Source organism: Rhamphochromis longiceps, linkage group LG1, assembly GCF_057381845.1.
Source record: "Rhamphochromis longiceps isolate RC_006_pf linkage group LG1, R_longiceps_female_GT1.1, whole genome shotgun sequence".
Classification (NCBI taxonomy): Eukaryota; Metazoa; Chordata; class Actinopteri; order Cichliformes; family Cichlidae; genus Rhamphochromis; species Rhamphochromis longiceps.
Genome location: NC_140557.1, coordinates 15,732,298 through 15,752,919, shown reverse-complemented (window position 1 = coordinate 15,752,919; position 20,622 = coordinate 15,732,298). Strand labels below are relative to the sequence as shown.

Here is a 20,622-nt window from a genome sequence, read left to right as displayed (position 1 = left end):
TGTATTACTGACGGATACACCGAAAGGAATGAAAGAGGAGGTGCCAAGGTGGTTATAATAACTCCATAGGAGGAGTGAGAGAGGATTAGATTAGAGTAGAAACAAAAAAACAAACAAAACAAAAACAGAGATGGATCTAAAGCAGGAGAGAAGAGAATCATATTTATGGTGAACTGATCAATCAGACAGAAAAAAAAATCACAATGGGTCTGGCAACTCCTGGAATTCCTACCTGAAAGCAGCATACAGAAAGCAGGACAGCATTAACATGACTAATTATTCATTTATTTATTTTTTTAATATTCAGATCTTAGATCAAGGATTTCTTTGTAGATTATTTGTGTTGACTGTGGCTGTTTGTACACATCTAATTGCAAATATTTTGAAATATATCATGATGGGTAATTTATCAATAATGGACATATTGACTGATAAAAAGGGGTTGCTCTATATTTTACTTATCGAGCTGGGTTTCAATGGGAAGAGAGAAATATCAACACATAGTCTTACATAACCTGGACTGTCATTACAGCTCCTAACTATGGCCTGCAAGAGGTTGGAGGTAATGAATTGATTGCCTGTGTAAACAGAGGACTTAATCAGGTAATTTTTAATTGCATTCAGTAATTCAGTGGTTCCTTCCTGAACTTAAAATGCATTTCTGCAGCACCTGTGCTCACTGATATGTCAATGAAAATAGGAAAAGAGGAGGTAGGCTGACAAAATCTTGGATGCCTTGGTGGATGAGAGCAAATGAGCAGGGCCTCCTTGGGTACAGGCCGAAAGTAGAGAGAATGTGGATTAGGGAATGTGTTTGCGTGTGTGTGGGGGGGCTGAAGGGGTGGAGGAGCTGCAGAGCAAGGTTGAGCTACTTTTATGCACTTGCTGTGAACCATTTTGGATCCGGGGGCCAGTGAAACACCTAAAATGTAAAGGGACGGGCAGTTGTTGGGGAGCGCAAGAGGGAGACGCGCAAGAGGAGGTCAGAGGGGCCGAGGGGGAGGAGATTAGAGAGAGCAAGCCTGGAGCATAGAGGGAGGAGGAAGATGGAGGTGAAAGGGTGTGTGCAGCAGGTGGCAGAAAAGATGAGTGCAGTTGGTCGGAAGATGTGTGACCGAGGCAGCTGAAGAGAGACAGAGACTTTGGAAAGGGTAGAATATTTTGGGGGGTTTGTGTGTTTTGAAAATTAGATGTAGTTTGGTGACAGAGAGCATTTTGGACACTTTTTAGACGTGAATAGGCTGAAGGAAAAGGGTATTTTCTTTGTAAAAGCTCCCTCAGTCTCTGTGGCTGCCTACCTGCAACTTTTCTAGTGAGGCTTTCTTCAGCTGAAAGTTTCAGGACTATCATGGGAGCACAGAGGGCGAGAGTGACAGGGAACGTGTAAGAATAGCACAAGCTCAGGCATTCAGTAGCTGGAACCAATACTCTTGCTGTACATGAGCGTGCTACCTTTTAAAGTGTGGCAGCATGCTCGACATGTACAGTAGATCTTTCTTTATTTTAAGAGCGAATAGGCAGGACTTGATGTTGGAGATTTAAATGAACTTGCTGTCCATTTTGCTGCTGTGAGGAGTGGCTGAGGATACTGAGGATGTTGTAAGTGGACAGGTAAAAATCGAACACAACCATAAAATATCAGCTCCTTTATCAGCTCTTGTTTCTCTTCATTTTGATTCAATCAGCTCATGGAATCACCCTCCAGTGCTCGGGGTGAGCATAACATGAAGATGGTAAAATGTCACCATGTGGGCAGTGTTATGGAAGATGATGGGCGGTGTGACATGCCAAAGACAGGCAGAGGTTGATGCATGGCTACCTATTCGGTGGATTTCTCAAAATTATATTGAGTCTTCTCTGCTTTATGTGACTGTAGAAATTCTCCTGAGATTCCTCCATATGGTGCTTTGGCATGACTGAGATTCAAAACGCAACGTAAATTATTCTGGTTATTTAGTTATATTTATTATTATATATTATATAGTTATATTCCTGTTTGTTTGTTTTTTAGCAATGTAAGGCTCTGTGTGGTGTTTCCAAGTGACAAATAAAGACTTTGAATGCTGCTGTGTAAGGCCAAGAAGGGTCAGGACCTCTTTTCTTGGCGTTCCTCAAATAGCTCAGTGTAGTCACGTGGGGATCGGTGAGGGGAGCTGCAGCACATGGAGCTGGAATTGGAGACCTGGTCTGGTGCAGGGGAGAACCCAAAGTCTATAGTCTTAAGCTGAATGCCAACTAATGGAAGCAGCAAGACATCAAAGTCTTGAGCAATATGTCAGAAATATTCCAAGATCAGATATTTAGACTTTAAATTAGATAGTCTTTTTTACAGCATTATTTGGTCACTAAGGTCAAGAATTAATAAAACTATTCATCAAATCATTGTTTTATTCCAGATGTTTTCAGTGTGGTTCAGTCTTGTGTGGATGTGCTATAAAACCTGTCATTTACAAAGCAGAACTGACAAATTTCAAATTTTAAAGACTTGATTCATCTTCATGGACTTTTAAGCTGCCCCCCCCCCCCCCCCCCAGGTGTAACAAACGTTTTACAAGGATAAATATATCGACTGCATCCCTTCAATGCCACGACCTGTCTGTGTGCCAGCAGATGGGACAACGGTCTATTTGCAGCAAAGATCACAGCACTGTCATCACAACCTACCAGCAGCTGAATACACATTAATCATATCACAACCATGAGGTTTCAGTCTGGTATGAAGGACTGAACCAGAAACCTGAAGTGAGAGCCTCACAGCAGGAAGGTAGCTCAGTGTATGAAGCAGCAGTGCCACCTAGTGAGAGCCTGAAACACTGCACAGGCACGCACTGAAACGCGGTTAGGTCAATGAACATGAGGAGAATTACTGCCGTTTTGCACAAAGTAGTTGGACAACTGAGTTTTTTCATGACAAATTTAGCTGATAAAACATCTGGATTTTCCCCCCCAAGTGTTAACAATATAGAGGCTGTTCACCTGAACTCTCAATATGAAGTGAAGTGATGTCAGTGCAAATGAAGGAGCTCATCATTAACCAAAATAAACCAATCAGAGAGACTTTAACAGTGGTCAAATCACGGACCGGATACATTCAAGAATAAAAGCACTTCTCAGTCAGCAACACCAAAAGCCCTGAGAGGCACCTATAGTGGATAACTACAGAATTATTTCCCGTGGATATTACATTGCAAGTTAGTGCAACACTTTTATTAAACTCCTTGAATTGAGGCTGAAAATGTAATCATCCAGATACTTATGTAATATGGATGAACAAATGTGATATAATGACAGAACGGCAGAGCAGCTGGGACTGCTTGATTCATCATCACATGGTTTCTGCTGGAACTGTAGTGGAAAGTCAATTGAAGAGTGGGAGTGTAACAGCTTCTTTGTAAACTGTTTAAATACTAGTGTGATGACCATTCAACTCATTCAACTCTCTCGGTTTGGTTTGGAGGTGGGCAACCCGTGTGACGCGGGGCTTAAGAGGAAGCACACCTGTCACCACGTGGCTGATTGTTTAAAATATGTCCCTTCTCTCCTCTATGCTACGCATGTGGTTTTGTTTAGATTTGTTTCTGGGAGCCAAAAAGGCCATCTTTATGTTGCAGTTTTGCCTGATGTATATTTGAGGATGAAGATGACTATTTCACCATTTTGATGTTATTGTCATGATTGGAGAAATATAAATCAGTTTCTTTATTTGGTTCACATTCAGAATTAACTTCACGATGGTCTTCATCAGCAGACAGATCCTCCTCCTCTATGATCAAAGTTGAATTTTAGAGCTTTCAGGGATATGACCCTTTATTCTGCTGCTCATTCGGTAAAACTCTGACAGGAGAATGTCTCATATGTAGCTGTGGAATGTTGTCAGGACTCCACTGCAGAGATTCTTTACACGTTTTGCTCTCTTGCTGGCGAGTGTCCCCTCAATGTGGGTGGAGAAGAAGTCATAACGCCACCTGCATTCACGCGGTTTACACGAGGTCAATAGAACCTCATGTAGGGAGTGTTGTGCGTGTGGTGAAATGTGTCTCACAGCTGCACATAAAACAAATAGATTTTGACCCCTTTAACAACCACTTTGAATGCCAGGTCGAACTGACCCAAACACTATCTATGTTTTTTTTTGTTTTTTTTTTGTTTTTAAATGACATCAGAAACAGCAGTATGCGACATTACGTGATGGCAGAGCTTCAGTTCATCCTTTGTCATTTTTTTTTTTTTTTTTTTTTTTTTTTAATAAATAGGACAGGGGGAATGAATGAGAGAGAGAGGGGGAGAGAAAGAAAGAAAACCAAAGGGGAGAAGAGACGGTGAGAAGGGGGGGGAAGAGAGAGAGAAAAAAAAAAAACTCCTGGGTCACCTGTATGGAGAAAAAAAAAAAAAAAAAAAAAACAAACAAAAACAAACAGAGGAGACAGCAAACAACAAAGAGCAACATAATAATAGAGAAAACAAAGCACCATCACAATAAACTAGCTAGTCATAGATATCAGTATTTACTAAGTAATAAACGATATTGTGCAGCACGCAAGATAGACAGTATCTATGTGATATAAACATGCGGGGGTTAAAAAATACTTTAAAAAATCGAAGGGAAAATTTTTTTTTAACTTTAAAACAGGCCAGTTTGACCCGCAACATAAAAGGCCTGTTAATCATTGGTTACTAAGCTCTGGTTCTCTTCACAGTGTCTTTTTGTCCCATCTCCCTCCCCAGATCCCCAAACCTGTCGTGGCAGACGGCCGCCCCTCCCCAAGCCTGGTTCTACAGGAGGTTTCTTTCTGTTACGAGGACGTTTTTCCTTCCTACTGTTACCAAGTACTTGCTCATAGGGGTTCATCTGATTGTTAGGGTTTTCTATGTTTTTTTTACTTTACAATATTAAGCACCCTGGGGTGACTTTTGGTGTAATTTGATTCTATGGGGACTAGTAGCTGTGTATGATAACAAACCACTTACAAAAAATTCACATAAAACTCACACACACACACAGCAATTTATTAGTATTTTACTTTATTTATCTTTACATAGAAGTATCATAATAAACCCACCGTGTCATATTTATATGTCACTATTTACAAGTTAGAAAAAGAAAAAGAAACTTGCAGCTGTGAGTTGTGTGAGCACATTGACCTGCTGTCAGCTGGACGTTCAGCATTTACTTTAGTGTGGAGTGAATTTACTCTCCAGCTTCTCCAGTTTAGCAAAAAGACATTCAAGGCAACTTTTCAAGTAAACTTAGCTCTAAAATGTGGACTAACATGTCGCAATGATGTGAAACTCTAATGTGATTTGAGTAAAATTGTTTTTCCTTCTAAAGTGAAAAAAAAAATGATAAAGAAACGGGTCCACAATAAACCACCTTGTGTTCAATATACTTAACATAAAGAACACACAGATAAAATCCACCTGAAACACAGGCTACACGCTGCAATGAATAAATAAATAACTCTAAAAGTGATAAGTCACTGCAGATCAATGCCGGATTAATTTCCCCTAAAACTACATCTGCATTAGTGTCACTTATGAGCCACCTCACATCACTGCCTACAAACTGTGAGCTAAATTGATATTTTAGCCAGTTGTCATAGACAGTTTCCAACGATTAATTAGTTCAAAATGGACCAGAGTGTCCAAATGTAACAAACAGCAAATATGTGTAAGACAGCACTATAACATCTATATTAATGATACGTGATAAATTATACGAGTCCTTCATGTTGCTTGTTTTTTCTCACTCACTGAAATATAAAAGGAGTTTAGTAACTAATGCAGACTTTTCATCAGTAATGTTCCCAGCTACTCGTTACAAAGGTTAACTGGGCTCTACAGCGACAAATCAAAAGGAGCCGTTTCTGATAGAGAAGCAGGGAATTTGGCCTCAGGACATTTACATGTCTGGGTTAAAAATGAAGGAATATCCTCTCAAACAGAATCTCAGTGAGACGTGAAGAGGGCATTTATGAACCTAATATTTATGCAGGAGTGTCATCGCTTCTGAGTCTGTGTCTTATAAGCTTCAGCACTGTAGCTACATGTAGATGGTTACATGTCTATAGAGAACTTAAAGCCAGCCAAGTGCACATCCAGTAAACACCCGGCTGTGCACAGAGGAGACGATTGTGCCACATAGGCAGTTTTAAGCAGCGTCATCTGTGCTCACATGTACACTCACATGTCTAAAGGTGCAATGCCGTTTTCGGCTTTTCCAAATTAAAAGGTTAAACTCTCATCTGCGCTGCATAGCTTTCTGAAAACAATATAAGATGATGAAAGTGTGGATTTCTGACAGTGAAATAGACGTTTTGATGATACGCAGACCTGCACAGACGCTATTGACTTGACTCCAGTGTCCTTCCTCCTTGAGAGCAGCAGATCTCCAAACATAAAAGTGTCTGCTCAGCAGCCTCAGTCAGCTTTACCCTGCATCTGAACTCATTTGTATTACATTTGACAAACAAAGACAGTAGAGTTCAACAGTTTCAAGGCTGTCAGTTAAATCCTGAACACAAACAGTTACACGAGTGTAACTGGTTTAGACTAAAACTGACAAATGTGCTTACATTAATCAAAATGTATTAAAATAGTGTTCAGTCCTGTTTTACAAGGGTGTAAACACCACATACATATATATAAATATATATATATATAGCTGCTCATTTGTTTCATTAGTTCTTTAGACACTAATATGACAGTAAAAGGCTTCAAGTCTTTATAGAAAAAAAAATCAGCTGTAGAGAGACAAAAACAAATATACATTTAGCAGAGTTGTAAAAATCAATCTGGACTGTTTTGGTAACTTGACCAAAAAAAAAGAAAAGAAAAAAAAAGAAATCCAGATGCAGACACAGTGTCACATTTAAATTCTTCAAAATTCCTCCTGAACGTCTGAATGATAGAAAACAGGATTTGAGCTTTTCCCCTAAAACTGTAGTTATAAGTCCTTTCTCTTAATCTCACCTTCTTCAGCATAAGATGAGATATTTTCAAAAAGTACTGAGTGATCCACATGTGATGCTATGTACGGCAGTCTTTTCAGCAACGAGACAGAAAGAAAAGCTTCAGCCTTAAATAAAATTTGATTTTTTCCAGTGGCTTCCCTTCAACTGGAGTTCAAAGGTTATCACAGACAGTGACCTCACCTCCTGATTTCTCTATCATTCACGCATCCGTGCTCCCTGTCCTATCAGATAAGTGCTCGCTGCTGCTCTTCCTGTAGAAACGCCTGTTTCTCCATCAGCTTCCTGAATAGTCCTTGCCTGTTTCCTAGCAGCTCAGTAGGCTGGCCACACTCAGCTATGCGCCGCTGGTCCAGCACAGCAACAGCGTCCGCGTTCTTAATCGTAGAGAGACGGTGAGCGATGATCACGACTGTCCTCCCTGTTAAAAGGACGACAACAGCACGAAATAAAATATAAGTGTGGTTACGTATGTGTGACGCAACAGGAAAGGCAGGGAAAGCAAAGCGGGTAAAGTGTACCTTCCATCAGACGCTCCAAAGCCTCCTGGACAAGAAACTCATTCTCAGCATCCAGCGCACTACAGAAAAATGAAGATTAAAATAAATTAATATCCACCTTTAAACTAAGTTTCTATCACAGGTTACTTACAATCCGTATTCATGTTCAGATGAGCAAACAATGACAAACAAATCAACAAAGTATGATAAGTTATAATTCATTCCCCGTCTCTCACCTGGTAGCCTCATCTAAAAGCAGGATCTTTGGATTCTGTGGAAAGAAACCACAAATATGATTAAAAGACACCATTTCACACAAAAAGGAAATCTGGAAAAAGAGTAGAAGATTCTAGTCAAAATAAATCTACTCAAGTTCTTCGGTGAATGCAATGATTCTAGATGCGTAAAACAATTACGGTCTATTTACCTTGAGTAGAGCTCTGGCTATGGCTATCCTCTGCTTCTGACCACCTGACAAACAGACACAAGGTAATTATGTGCACAGTCAGAGTCAAGTTAGTCAACAGCAGCTAAAAACCCCAGAAAGAAATAATGAAATGATGCTCTGATAGCGCGAGCTTTCAAAAAAGAAACCTGCGCCCATTTAAGGAGTTTAAAGTCTAAAGATAGAGCTTCTGAACAGGTAGTATCAAATATTAAAACATAAAATGATTTTGGAGTTTAAATCCATCCATTCATGATGAGAATTTTGAACATGCTTCCTCAGTAATTAAAACAAATTAAATGAGGTCTATTGTGTTCATGTTCAGCTCCATATTTTTACTCTTAAATATTTAATTCATGGCACTAAATATATATTTTTTAAATTTATCTTATACTGGGAGCATTTAGAGCAGTCTAAGGCACTACAGTGAAAGCACAAATAAATGTATAAGGAATTGGACAGATGAAAAAATAGTTCCCATTTAAGTCTCACAAATAAAACTTTCTGTAGTGTCGGCTCATAAATAGTTGATTTGGTTCCTCACCTGACAGCAGCACTCCTTTCTCCCCCACCACAGTGTCAAAGCCTTTAGGAAACGTCTGGATGAAGTCATAGGCGTTGGCTACTTTGGCTGCTCTGTAGACGTCCTCTGTGGTTACAGCATCTGGATCCGTCGCTCCATAAGCGATATTCTCTCTGATAGAGCAGGAAAAGAGCACCGGCTCCTGCAAGAGGGAGGCGAAAAGTGCAGCAGGGGTGAGAGGTCATGTATTGTAATACATTATGCATTGCTTTTGCCGTATTTAACTTGTGTGGTGTGCGTTATATCTGCTGTATAAAACAAGTTAACCATTAAAGTATTACCTGGCTAACAGTTCCAATGTGACTTCTGAGCCAGTAAGCATTTAAATCCCTGATGTCATGACCGTCGATGGTGATCACACCTGAACAAAAACATTCATGTCAAATCCACTTTATCAGTAGCTTCAAGTGTTACAGTCACGGCGGAGAGGACAGAACGAGCTCGTTCTCACCAGCATCGGGGTCGTACAGCCTGAGAAGAAGTGAAACCATGGATGATTTCCCAGATCCACTCGCCCCCACCACAGCCATGATGCTACCGGCCGGGACCAAGAGATTCAGATTCTGGAAAATGGGGGCTTCTTTACGTGTCGGGTAGGCAAAAGAGACATCACAGAACTTGAGCTGGCCTTTCAGCTGGTCCGCTGGGAGGATTTTACCTTCTGTGGAGGAGCAGAGGATTTTATTGTATTAAACCAGACAAAGCTTAAAACTCGACTCGAGATTGATTTTAAACAGAAATCGTACATTTAAACACGTAAATGTGAGATGAATGTTTCTAGGAGAGATGTTCGAAATGTTAAATCAACTTGTGTTTTATAGTAGCAACTTGAAACTATCAATAAAACCTCTGAAAATTAATATACAGCGTAAACGCACTTCTATGCAACAACGTCATACTTTGCTTATAAAAGCATCTGTACCACTTTTTGTGTTTCTGACCTACAGTTTGTTCTGGTTTGAAAAGAGTCTGAAAACTTGCTTTAGGTTATTTATTTCATTAAGGAAAAATGAAAGCAAAATGCTAAATGTGTCAGGATTTGCATTTCTGACGCTTCTCCATCTGAGAAGTTTTACTGTACTTGAAGCTCAGTTGTGGCCTGTAAATAAATTAGGGGCCTGTGTTTTCAGTTCAGACAACAGTGAGAGAAACATTAGCACAACTAGGCAGGTTGCTACAATTTGTTTGCTCCAGTTTGCCCCAGATTTTAAAGCACACCTGACAACAGGAGCCGTTTAGCTCAAACTTGAGGAGCAGACCTGGTAGTCGGATCAGTTCGATGTTAGATTAAGTTGCCGCCACAAACAAAACCACTCGAGAGTTCTGTGGCCAGGCTAAGATCACGTACTCAGGTTTCAGAGCAGTTATTGCTCAGCTCCCCAAACAAACCAGAGACCCATTAAATTGATCGTCCCTCCTCCCCGCTCTCCTGCTGGCCTGCACTTCGTTAACCATCTCAACTCCTCTCTTTCCACGCACACACGGTAAGACCTCCCCATGGCCACTCATAGGGAACCAATGTAATTAAGCAATAGATAAACAATATAAACAATTAAGTTCCTGTTTTTCCACTATCGACATTGGGTCCACAATGAGGATAAAAAAATTTAAAAAAAAAAAAAAGATATTTTCTTTATGATTTATAATTACAGCACAGTCTGGGCTATGAACTACCAGAGCCTTTTCTTTTATTTGTATTTATTTCTTAAAACTTTAAGCACAAAGAGTCGTGCTGACTCTGACTTTATAATGTAGGAAAACTGAGAGGCACTGTTAAATTGCACTTCTTTACACTGACAGAAAGGAGAGTTTCAATGGTCTGTATGTGGCATCTCTGGTATAATGGACCTGGTCCAAGACTCACTTGAACTTGACTTTAGAGGTAAAATGTGCTCAGGCATTATACAAATACACTTTGAGTGAGTAGTAGTACAACATAACACGCGCAGGTATAAATCAGAATAATAAAATGTTGTGTGTACTGACCATTTAGAGGAAACTCAGGCTTTCTGTCCAGCAGCTCCCAGAGCCTGGCCCCGGCTCCAAAACCCTTCATCAGCTCAGAGTAGAACGAACTCAGACCTGCAAGTAAAACACAAAACCAGCGTGCTGTCAGCAACTGCACATCCACATGCTACATACACTGGTATGTATGTATGAATATGTACATCTTACCTGCGATACTGATGCCCACCCAAAAGGTGTACATGAGGAAGGATGAGAGCTCTCCCACAGTCATGTGCTGACTGGCCATCAGAAGGCCTCCTTTGTAGAGCACCGACAGGATCATCATGTTACCACTCAGACCAGTCTGAAATACACACGCACGCACACACACACACCGATCACATGTTATCTAATTAACATAACATTTGGGACCACTGCTCCTCAATTACACTGATAATCATCTATTAGGGAACCAGCACAACGAGCTAAATGTTGAGTTTTCTCACCAGTCTCTGTCTTAATGCCTGTTACAAATATTGCACATTTATCTGGTGCCTCACAACAAACAAACTCATCAGCCCTGCAATAAAAGGTAACACACAGTGCATGTTTATTGTTGACAGTGCATCACATGGTGTTGATTAAATGCTTTATATATGATCACGTTCATAAAAGAAGGAGAGTAATCCAAGCTATGAAAAGAGAAGACGTGCAGGTTTTATAGACTACGTAACTGTTTAAAAGCTATAACGCTGGACATGCTGCGTTGCGCTTTATCTAACTTTTAATGCACACAGGCTGGTTTAAATATTCTCCGTCGTTGCATGGAGAACTGAATCAAACGGCAATTATGGTGCAACACCTCCTTGATTGTGACAAGCTCAAACTATGGGGCAAAAAGCAGAAGCTTGAGTGCAACACCTCATTTGCTAACGTATTTGATTTGCATCACTGAAAGGACACAAACGTACTCACCACTCCAAAGAAACCAGCCCGCATCACAGCCTCCTTCTTAGCCAGGCCGAGGACGTGGTCAGTCTTCTGTGTGTATTTGTCGACTTCTGACAGCTCCTTACCGAAAGCTCTGACTGTCCGCATGTTGCTGATTCGCTCCTCTGCCAACTACACACGAACGTGATTTTATTAGGACTTCACTGATTGAAAATCAAATTATCAACAAGAAAATTTACTCTGTCTGCCTATTTAATTAAGTTACCTAAGGAAGTAAAGCACTTATATGACATGTACACAAAACTAAGGATCTACTGCACAACACTCTGTTATACTGACTGCCTTCAAAGCCACTTTGAATTACAGTCACCACACTTAGTAAACTATTTAAGCTATGCACTATAGTCATATATTTACATGGCTCTATATTGTAGTTTATCTTTATTATACATTTTCAACTTATTTTTTACTTTTATTGTATCTTTTTATTATTTAGCCTATCAAATTATTGTTATATTTAATAATATTTATTTTGTGAAGAATTGAAAACTTTATTTGTAGGACTTACATGGGATCTTTTTTGAAAAGGCCAAAAACACTGGGTAACTACCCTTAAAAACCAAAACACTGGATCATAACAATAATCCTAGTAATATAAATTCAAGCTGTTTAACCCAGATGCGGTGTCGGTCTGTTTGGGTACCTGTGTGGCTTGTGCGAGTGCGTCCTGTGTGCGCTTGGAGATTGAGCGAAGGTATCTGCCATAGATGACAGCAAGACCGGCCATAGGAGGAACAATCAGCAACACAAAGCTCGCAAGACTGGGCGAGACGTAGAACTAGAAGAAGAGAGAAAGAAGCGAAAACAGGAGTTCTGGTGAAGGAAGTTTATAGAAAATGGTTTCACAGTAACAACACAGCTGATGACCTTTAAGAGTTTGATAAAGATGCAAAACATGAAAGAAAATATATTTACTCATTTACCATCCTAAGTCACGATAATACTCCACACCAAACATCAAGGGCCAATACACAATCTACACCAACCACAAGAAGACAGAGTGTTATTTTATTTTGGCGTTGTTTCAGTATTACTACTGAAAAGTTTAATCGAGTTAATCAGCAACATTAAAACCTCAGTTATAGCTCACTTGACAAGGAAGAAAATCTTTTCTTCTTCAAATAGTAAAAGTTAAACTTGTGTTAAAATTTTAAAAAGTTGCCGGTTTCGCTCTGATCTGATTGAATCCACTGTAGAAGCCACTGTGCGGAAATCTGGGTGCATTTTTGTTGTTAAGCGTGAAAGCATTTAAATCAGTGAGGTCACAGTGACACATCACAAGACTTAGACAGCTAATGGAGCTATTGTGATCTGTGATACTCTGATCCACCCAGTTTAACAGCTGATTACGGTAATTACTTCCATTCATTTCCTTGACCATTTACAAAAAGTGGAAATACATTTACTTCCTTACAAGAAGTAAAAACACCTTGTAAAGGGGGAGAGGTTAAACCATGAAGAAAATCTTATAAAGTATGAAAATGGGTAGAATGAACTATTGATAAACCAGTTTATTAAAAGGCCAGTAAGCAAGCAACAATTTAGCAACCTCTCTGTCAAAACTCTACATGATTTATATTCACATATACACATTTTGTGACTTTAGTAATGAGCATTGTTTGTCAGAGACGTGGCAGCTCCTCACACTCATTTCCTCATGCTAATAATTATTTTGGTAAACCTGCTGTACAACAGTTTTATAGTCTAACAATAGCATTGTGACCACAAGCACGCAGCAGAGAATGAGAAGCTGCAGATCAGACACAGAAAAAATAATAATAAGACACTTCAAAAGCAGACATGCTCTGCTCCAGTGCTGCTCAATGACTAAAACAGAGCTTTAATGTAAGAGAGAGCATGAGAGATATACAAGGAAGGTTTTTTTAAACAGGAACTACGTGACATTTCAGCTTGAAGATGACATTTCCAACAATTCTTTGCTTCCAGAAGTCACACGGATAAGAGCAAAATACTTCACCGCTGTGTGTGTGCCTTTTCAAAAGGCTCATTCTGAGGAGGATAATTATCTTTGTGGCTCCAGGACATTGACTTTATAATATTTATGTCCATAGTAATCATTACACAGTTATTTAATCAGCAATTTTTTATGCTTCCTCCCTCATTCACAGGGTTTTTCCAGGTTCCCAGCTGGTCTTCATGTAGACGTACAGTATTTTTTATATTATATAAAATACACTTTAGCATTTTTCTGTTGTTTTTTGACACTTTATGACAAAAAATATTTATGACTGAGCAACTTAAAACCTATTTTTTAAAACATCACATTGTGATTTTCCTTTGGTGTAAGCCCAACTGTTTTACGTATTATTTTTTTTATATACACCACTGGATTTGGTGCGTGCACTAGTGGCATATAAAACCTGACTTATAAATAATGTACAGATCCATGGATCAAGGTTCAGCTGAAAGTCTGGGATATTTTAAGAAGAGAAGATAAACTAGAGGATAATTTACAAATACATGCTGAGGTTAAGCCTAATGAAATGGATCAAGTTTGAGGAAGGTCTGTCACTGTGAAAAACAGGACTTTTTCAGATATTTGAACACACCATTAGACACAGACTAGATCTTAATGACCCAATATTGAAAATATTCCTTGATGCTTACCAAAGTGATTCAACTAAGGGCAACATCTCTAAAATTTATAAAAATAAAAAAAAAAGCATTTGACCAAATAATTAAATAAATATATTCACACCATGGAATCATTAAAGAGAAATGCAGGGAAAAAAGGAGCAATTTCTTAATATCCAATGAGAACTAGTTGAATGTATTAAATTTCAGTGGAAATATACATATTCTCGGATAGTGAAAGAACTTGAATTGGCATATTTAATTTGTTTGTTTATCCCACCACAACTGAAAGCACATTTTGCAGGAGGAGATTCTAAACGTGGCTGTGTGGGTTCCAGGAAACCAATCACTGGCATATATTCTGGGAATGTCGGCTGATGAGGCCCTATGACGCAGACATTCACTAATTCACTTCTCACAAAGGGCTGAAACACATACTTAACACTCATCTACCTTTGCAGCTCTCCTCTGATACACTCTAATGAATACATATTTGATATTCTGCCTGCAAAAAAAAAAAAAAAAAAAAAAAAAAAAGCACTCACTAAAGACATTGGTTGCTGCCTAAAGCACCCACAATTCATGAGTAGATAGATATATTATATCATCAATTCGAAGTCGCTCTGAAAATTCTTCATAACTTTGTGTGTGCACTCCATCCCTCCCAGAATAGATTACATGAGACTTTCATATTTCTGTAAAAGCCAACAGAAGATATGAGATCGTACTGGCTCCGAATTTGCATTTATGAATATCAACTGCAAATAAAGAATTAAAACAAACAAACAAAAAACAATAATAGAGGGTTCAGATATGACCTGAGGGACAAGAGCAACACACTCGGAGGGGATGTACTCACCATCATGCTGACACCAGCAGCTGCCTGGGCAACGGCTCTCAGCCCATCTGACAAGTTGTCTGTGATTGAGCGGCCCACCACGGCCGTGTCAGCAGAGAGACGGTTTATAAGCTCGCCAGTCCTATTCTTGTCAAAGAATGCCACTTCCTGTCTGAGAATGGAGGAGAAGACGGAGGCACGGAGATTACGAACAATCTGTTGCCCTGCAGAGAGATGGGAAACGTGATCAGAGAGGGAGAAAGCAACTGCTGCTGTGCAAAATTACATGCACTTGGCCATGCCAGAAAAACGTCTGGTTCACACTTGATTATGTTCGGGTAAGTATTTGGCCAATTGTAAATTCAGTGTTTACAGGTGTTATTAATTAACTAAAGAGATAGAATAACATTTTGGGAGATTCCCTCATTCATGTCCATCCATCCATTGAGAGGTTGGGTAAATCCTGTAACACACATGCTCACATCTACAGCCAATTTAGATTTCCAAGTATGAAAAGAAGCCACACAGCCTCAGCCAGACAGGAGGTTGGGACGTCCTGCTCTTCATCCCACCCCCCAACACTCTAATGTTACTCTTGGCTGAGAAAGAAAAAGAAGCAGAGACTCCAGGAAGTCTCTGTGCTGGGATAATGGCTGGCAAAAGTAACTACAGCTTCTAAGTTTTCCATAAAACCACCTCTTTGTAGTTGTGACATTTATGTTTTTGAATAAATAAACAGGGCAAGACACGAGGCTCTCTGTGGTAACACAATCACATCAAAGCCTTCAGGTCACACTGTAAGACTGACCTTTAGATCCAACTCTTTGCAAACAATCTCTTAAATAAATAATTCCTTAAATGGTTGTTTGGATTATTTCCCTGAACTATGAAGATTAAAGCACAGACCATGAGGAGAGAGCTCAAATTTAACTGTAGTCTCAGCTGTCCAGTGTTTTTAATTTTTTAATAGTTACCCAATTAAGTGCCTTCGTTTACGTCAGGTGAGTAAATCTCACCTGAGGACTGCATGAGGTAGACTCTGGCGGCATTACACGCTCCACCACACAGAAACACCCCCGCCAGCATGATACACAGCGACGTCAACGAGGCCGTCATCGTCTCGGCGTCTGATGCACTGGCGTAAATGGTGTCAATCACTCTGCCCAGGAAGAAGGGAGCTGACATCGTTACTGCACTGGAGACAGTCAGGAAGCCTATAGCAGCTGTGGTGGATAAAACAACAAAAAGAGAGAAAAATCAGAACCAAAGCAAAAATGTGACACTTTAAATGTGTGTGAAAAATAAAAACCCAGGGCTAGAAATTATTAAACAAAGTCTTATCTTCTTCTTTGAAAGAGTTATACCAACACAACTACTATGGGAGGTTTTTCTAATGTCACAGATATTTTAAACAGAGCAAAGAGGAGCAAGAAAGGTTTATAGTAGGCAATGAATACCATTTGACTTCAACATGTACAGCTGCAGTCTCGACATGAGATCAGATGAGGTTAATGTAAGCCAGAGATACTAAAGAACTGTGAACCCTAAAGAAATGCAACCCTAACCTAAAAGAAAATACAATGACCACTTTGTAAAGTACAGTGAGGTGACCGGTTGTCACTGATTACAAAAAACATGGTAAAAGTGTAGACACTGTTTTACTTCAACTGATTGTTACGCTTGCATGCACATGACATGAGGGTTGGGAAACAGGAGGACTTACGAAAACCTTATAAAACTACAAATAAACTTCTACAGAAACAGGAAGTAACCTCTTGTTTAATGTGTGAGGTCAGCTTTGGCAAGCAGAAATAGATTTGTGATTTTATTTTTGTAATATTTGTGCCATCATCAATCCAGAGAACAGAAGAAATGAAGTGTGCCAGAACACCATCAGCTCTGAAACTTAACCCGACACGCAAAAACCTCCAGGGGAGCTTGAAGGTTTTCAGACCAATAATAATAATAATAATAATGATAATAATAATAATAATAATAATCCACAGCTATTTACACAACATAAGCAGGGGTTTTCCAGGCTTAAAATGGACCTAATGGTGTCAGCTATGCACATAAGTGTGAATGAGCTGTGTATGGTTAGGACAGCAAGTCTATATTGCCTTGGTTAATAGACATCTGTCCATTTTCTGACATTGCTGCCCATTTTGTGAACAAAACTGAAATTTAAACTGAGCAGAAGGCTAACACGTTTTTTGTGGGCATCGGGAAAAAAGAAGGAAAGGATCAACTTTCATAATGCTGTAAATATCCTAAAGGTAACTGATAAAGTGTGTCAGCAGATAGAGACACTATCAGCCGGGCACCAAAATCATTGTTTACAACGCTTTAGGACTCTGCAGCACATGTCACAGAGTAGCATCACAGCTCACAGACTAGAGTGTGGGGTTTGTCATGCATATAATGTGTTTGGCACTCAACATAACTAAAAAAAACAAAAACGAACTGATTCCACAGTAACACATTTACTTTGGGCACCTGTTTTATTTGAAGTCTTTCCTACTGTTCAAGCCTACTATTATTTCTTTTTTTCCTTTTAAATCCCTAGCACTGCTTTTTTAAGTTTAAAAATACATTCACGTCATGTCAAGTTTAAAAATAAATTTACATTTTTTTTAATGATTGTAAATCACCTACAGCAGTCCACATTTTGCGAGTCAGTGATATTTAAATTATAAAATGCAAAATCAACGTATATTTCCCACAAAAGGGAGTATCAGACACAGTTTTCTAAAATTACAATAAAAGTGACACCTTGTTTTTATTAAGGTTAAAGCACTTTAAAAATAAGAAATGCTTTTTACTCTGTCAGTGAAACACCTAAAGTTAATGATCCAGTTATGTTGTTGATGGTTTTTGTTAATGGCTACACCTTAAGGTAAAAGGTCACATAAAGTTTACCTGCCAGTCTTCCTCTCTCCGGGTGAGCCAGTCTCAAAATCCTTTTAACATCCTCCAGGGGGACCGTGGTGGGGGCCTGGCTTCTTTCTGTGTCCGCCTGGGTCTTCACTGATCCGGCAGGTGAGGGTGTAGAGGCCGCTGAAGAGCTAGCAAAGGCAACAGGTGTGCGAGCGAGAGTCCGGCTGTGTGCGCAGAGCACAGGGACACCCGTGAGGGGGCTGGGCGGTAGGACCGTAATGTAGGGCCTGGGAGCCCACACAGGGAATGCCAGGGTCGGATGGAGTGAGGATTTGAGCCCGGATGACTGCCTCGTCCTCCGGAGGGCAGCTGAGAAGGTCGGACGATGCTCCAGCCATAACAACCTAGAATGCATTAGCTTCAACCTGGATAGATGCACTTTGTGTGTGCAGCCTGGCACGCGTATTAAAAGACACATCGTCCTATTTCACAGCTATTTACCAGATAATATATGATACTTGATGATTTCGTCAAAAAATATAAATAAATCTCTTTGTATTGCTTTCTCCGGACTCAGTCTTTGAGGGTGTCGATGTGTTTCTGGTTCAGTAAGTCCACCAGGAGAAACATTTTTGGACATCCAGCCGGTCTGCCAACACACCGTGTCCTCCCGTACAGCTTGTAACCGCTACATTGTCGCTTTTAGACCGTTGCTGTCAATTTTATCTGTTCCTGACAGCCACCTTTTACCCACTTTATCTCTTATCACCGAACAGCTACCAACACCCCGCCTGTCGCTCTCATCTGCCGCTAAAAGTCCGTTTGGCAGGCGGGTGAAGTGAAAACACCAGCTGCCAAATACTGACCAACAGAAAGTCCGCTGGAAAGGATAGACCTACTTTAACGAAGAGGGTAAAAGATATAAACAGGAAATGTGACCCTGATTTGTCTCGCGTACACAAGATACCTCTTCCAACTCAACGCCGACTTCAATGGCTGACGATATAAACTTTCCCAGACGTAACCAAACAATCCCAGATCACTCGCACATGGTGGCTCATAAATCTCATCTCATAAATCCACCCTTTATAGAACATAGAAGATGTATAAAACTTTTTTTTTTAAAGAGACATTTTACTATTCTGTGAATATGTTTCATCTTGTCAAAAATAAGAGTTCGTTTTAATTTTGAAGGCAGCAACAGGTTTCAATAATCTGGGATAGAACCGTGTTTATCACTGTGTAGCATCCCCTCTTCTTTTAACAACCATCTGTAAACATCTGGTAACAGGAGACCCACTGCTGGACTTCTGGGAGCAGAATACTGTCCTATTCTTGTCTGATAGAGGTTGCTACCTGCTTAAAAGTCCTTTTTTGCTGTATTCTTCATTTCATGATGCTCCAAATGTTTTCAGTTGGTGAAAAGTCTGGACTGAAGGCAGGGCACTACAGCACCTGTACTATTCTACTATGAATCCAAACTGCTGCAGTAGGCAGTTTAGCATAGTATTTGCTGAAATATGCCAGTTTACCTAGTGACACCTCCACCTCGTCCATTTCCTCTCGTACCCACATTTTCCAGTACAAATTAATTTCCCTCCCCTTCTCTTCTAGGCAATAATATAGTGGGGGGTGCTTTGTATAGTAAATCTGACTGACTGTCAGAACTGAGATTATGTAAAACAAAACTTTTCTTTCTGTGAGATTGTTCACCATAGTAACATGATTATTGCTGTCATATCTGCTTTGTATGGGTAAAACAGTCCTCTCTCGTGTGCTTTCTGGTTAATTGCATCATTTTCATTTTCTCCAGAGAAAAAAGGAATCACCACATAGCTGCCCACATCTGTATCTGCCTATTTCCTGTAATTTATTTGAAACCTGCTGCAGGCTCCCTTCCTCTCTTCCAGGTGGCTGTGTTGTCAGTGAAAACTGATTTATCTATGTCCCCTGATACCTGATTAAATATATCATTAGTCATGATTAGAACGAGCAGTGGGTTGATTAAATTACCCTGAGCTATTCCAGCCAAGTCCTTGATTTATGCTCATCTTTTTAATGGTAAATGGTAAAATGGCCTGCATTTGTATAGCGCTTTTCTAGTCCATAGGACCCCAAAGCGCTTTACACTACATTCAGTCATTCACCCATTCACACACACATTCACACACTGGTGATAGCAAGCTACATTGTAGCCACAGCTGCCCTGGGGCGCACTGACAGAGGCGAGGCTGCCGGACACAGGCGCCATCGGGCCCTCTGACCACCACCAGTAGGCAAACACGGGGTTAGTATCTTGCCCAAGGATATTTGGCATGCAGCCAGGATGCAGCCTGGGATCGAACCACCGACCTTCTGATTAGGGGCTGACCTGGGGCCTGTTCTTCGTACCTCGCTAAGTAAGTTAGCTGGATTAGATTGTTGACGATTTTGCGTGATCAAATGCATACTCAAAATGTGCCGTCGATTTCCCCAAATATCAAGCGTGGTCCGGTGCACGCTTCGTGGTCCCATATATCCCACAATTCATAGCGCGGCGGTGGGTGTGGAGAATTTTGCCAGAAGGGAGCAGCCGAAGAGGTTTTTTTTCTCCAAACTTTATTGAAATTATAAAGCGAACAGTCAGTCATTCCAGTTCAGTTTGTACAGTAGACATACAAGGCAAATAAGAGTAACAATATACAGTACAATGAAATAAGAAGATAAATAAAGGATAAATAAATAAAGGGAAAAAAGAAAAAAAAGGGTGACAGACTTCATAACAACTTTGTACTTTATACTTTGTACTTTATTTATATGTATATGTATATATATATATATATATCATAATAATCTGACAATACTATAATATTGGCCAT

The 20,622-nt window shown here is 39.9% G+C and overlaps 1 protein-coding gene across 1 annotated transcript; it reads right to left on the bottom strand.

Annotated features, from left to right (window-relative positions):
* Window positions 1-5,005: 5,005 nt before the first annotated feature.
* abcb10 (ATP-binding cassette, sub-family B (MDR/TAP), member 10) lies at window positions 5,006-20,267 on the bottom strand. The gene is made up of 14 exons (XM_085398987.1): window positions 17,807-20,267; window positions 15,904-16,110; window positions 14,909-15,111; window positions 12,098-12,232; window positions 11,419-11,565; window positions 10,672-10,807; window positions 10,483-10,578; window positions 8,948-9,157; window positions 8,778-8,857; window positions 8,458-8,638; window positions 7,896-7,939; window positions 7,705-7,739; window positions 7,490-7,548; window positions 5,006-7,389 (listed from the first exon to the last, which is right to left on the bottom strand). Exons 1-14 carry the CDS (start codon window positions 18,240-18,242, stop codon window positions 7,196-7,198), a joined length of 2,163 nt encoding a protein of 720 aa, XP_085255113.1. The 5' UTR covers window positions 18,243-20,267; the 3' UTR covers window positions 5,006-7,195.
* Window positions 20,268-20,622: the final 355 nt, after the last annotated feature.

What these genes read in the sequence shown, in the direction of transcription:
- abcb10 (XM_085398987.1), bottom strand. Translation starts at nt 18,242, where the DNA reads ATGTGTCTTTTAATACGCGTGCCAGGCTGCACACACAAAGTGCATCTA. An exon ending in CTACCTCATGCAGTCCTCAG is followed by an intron (nt 15,112 to 15,903) that starts GTGAGATTTACT and finishes ATCTCTCTGCAG; the next exon opens with GGCAACAGATTGTTCGTAAT. An exon ending in CACTCGCACAAGCCACACAG is followed by an intron (nt 11,566 to 12,097) that starts GTACCCAAACAG and finishes GTTCGTGTGTAG; the next exon opens with TTGGCAGAGGAGCGAATCAG.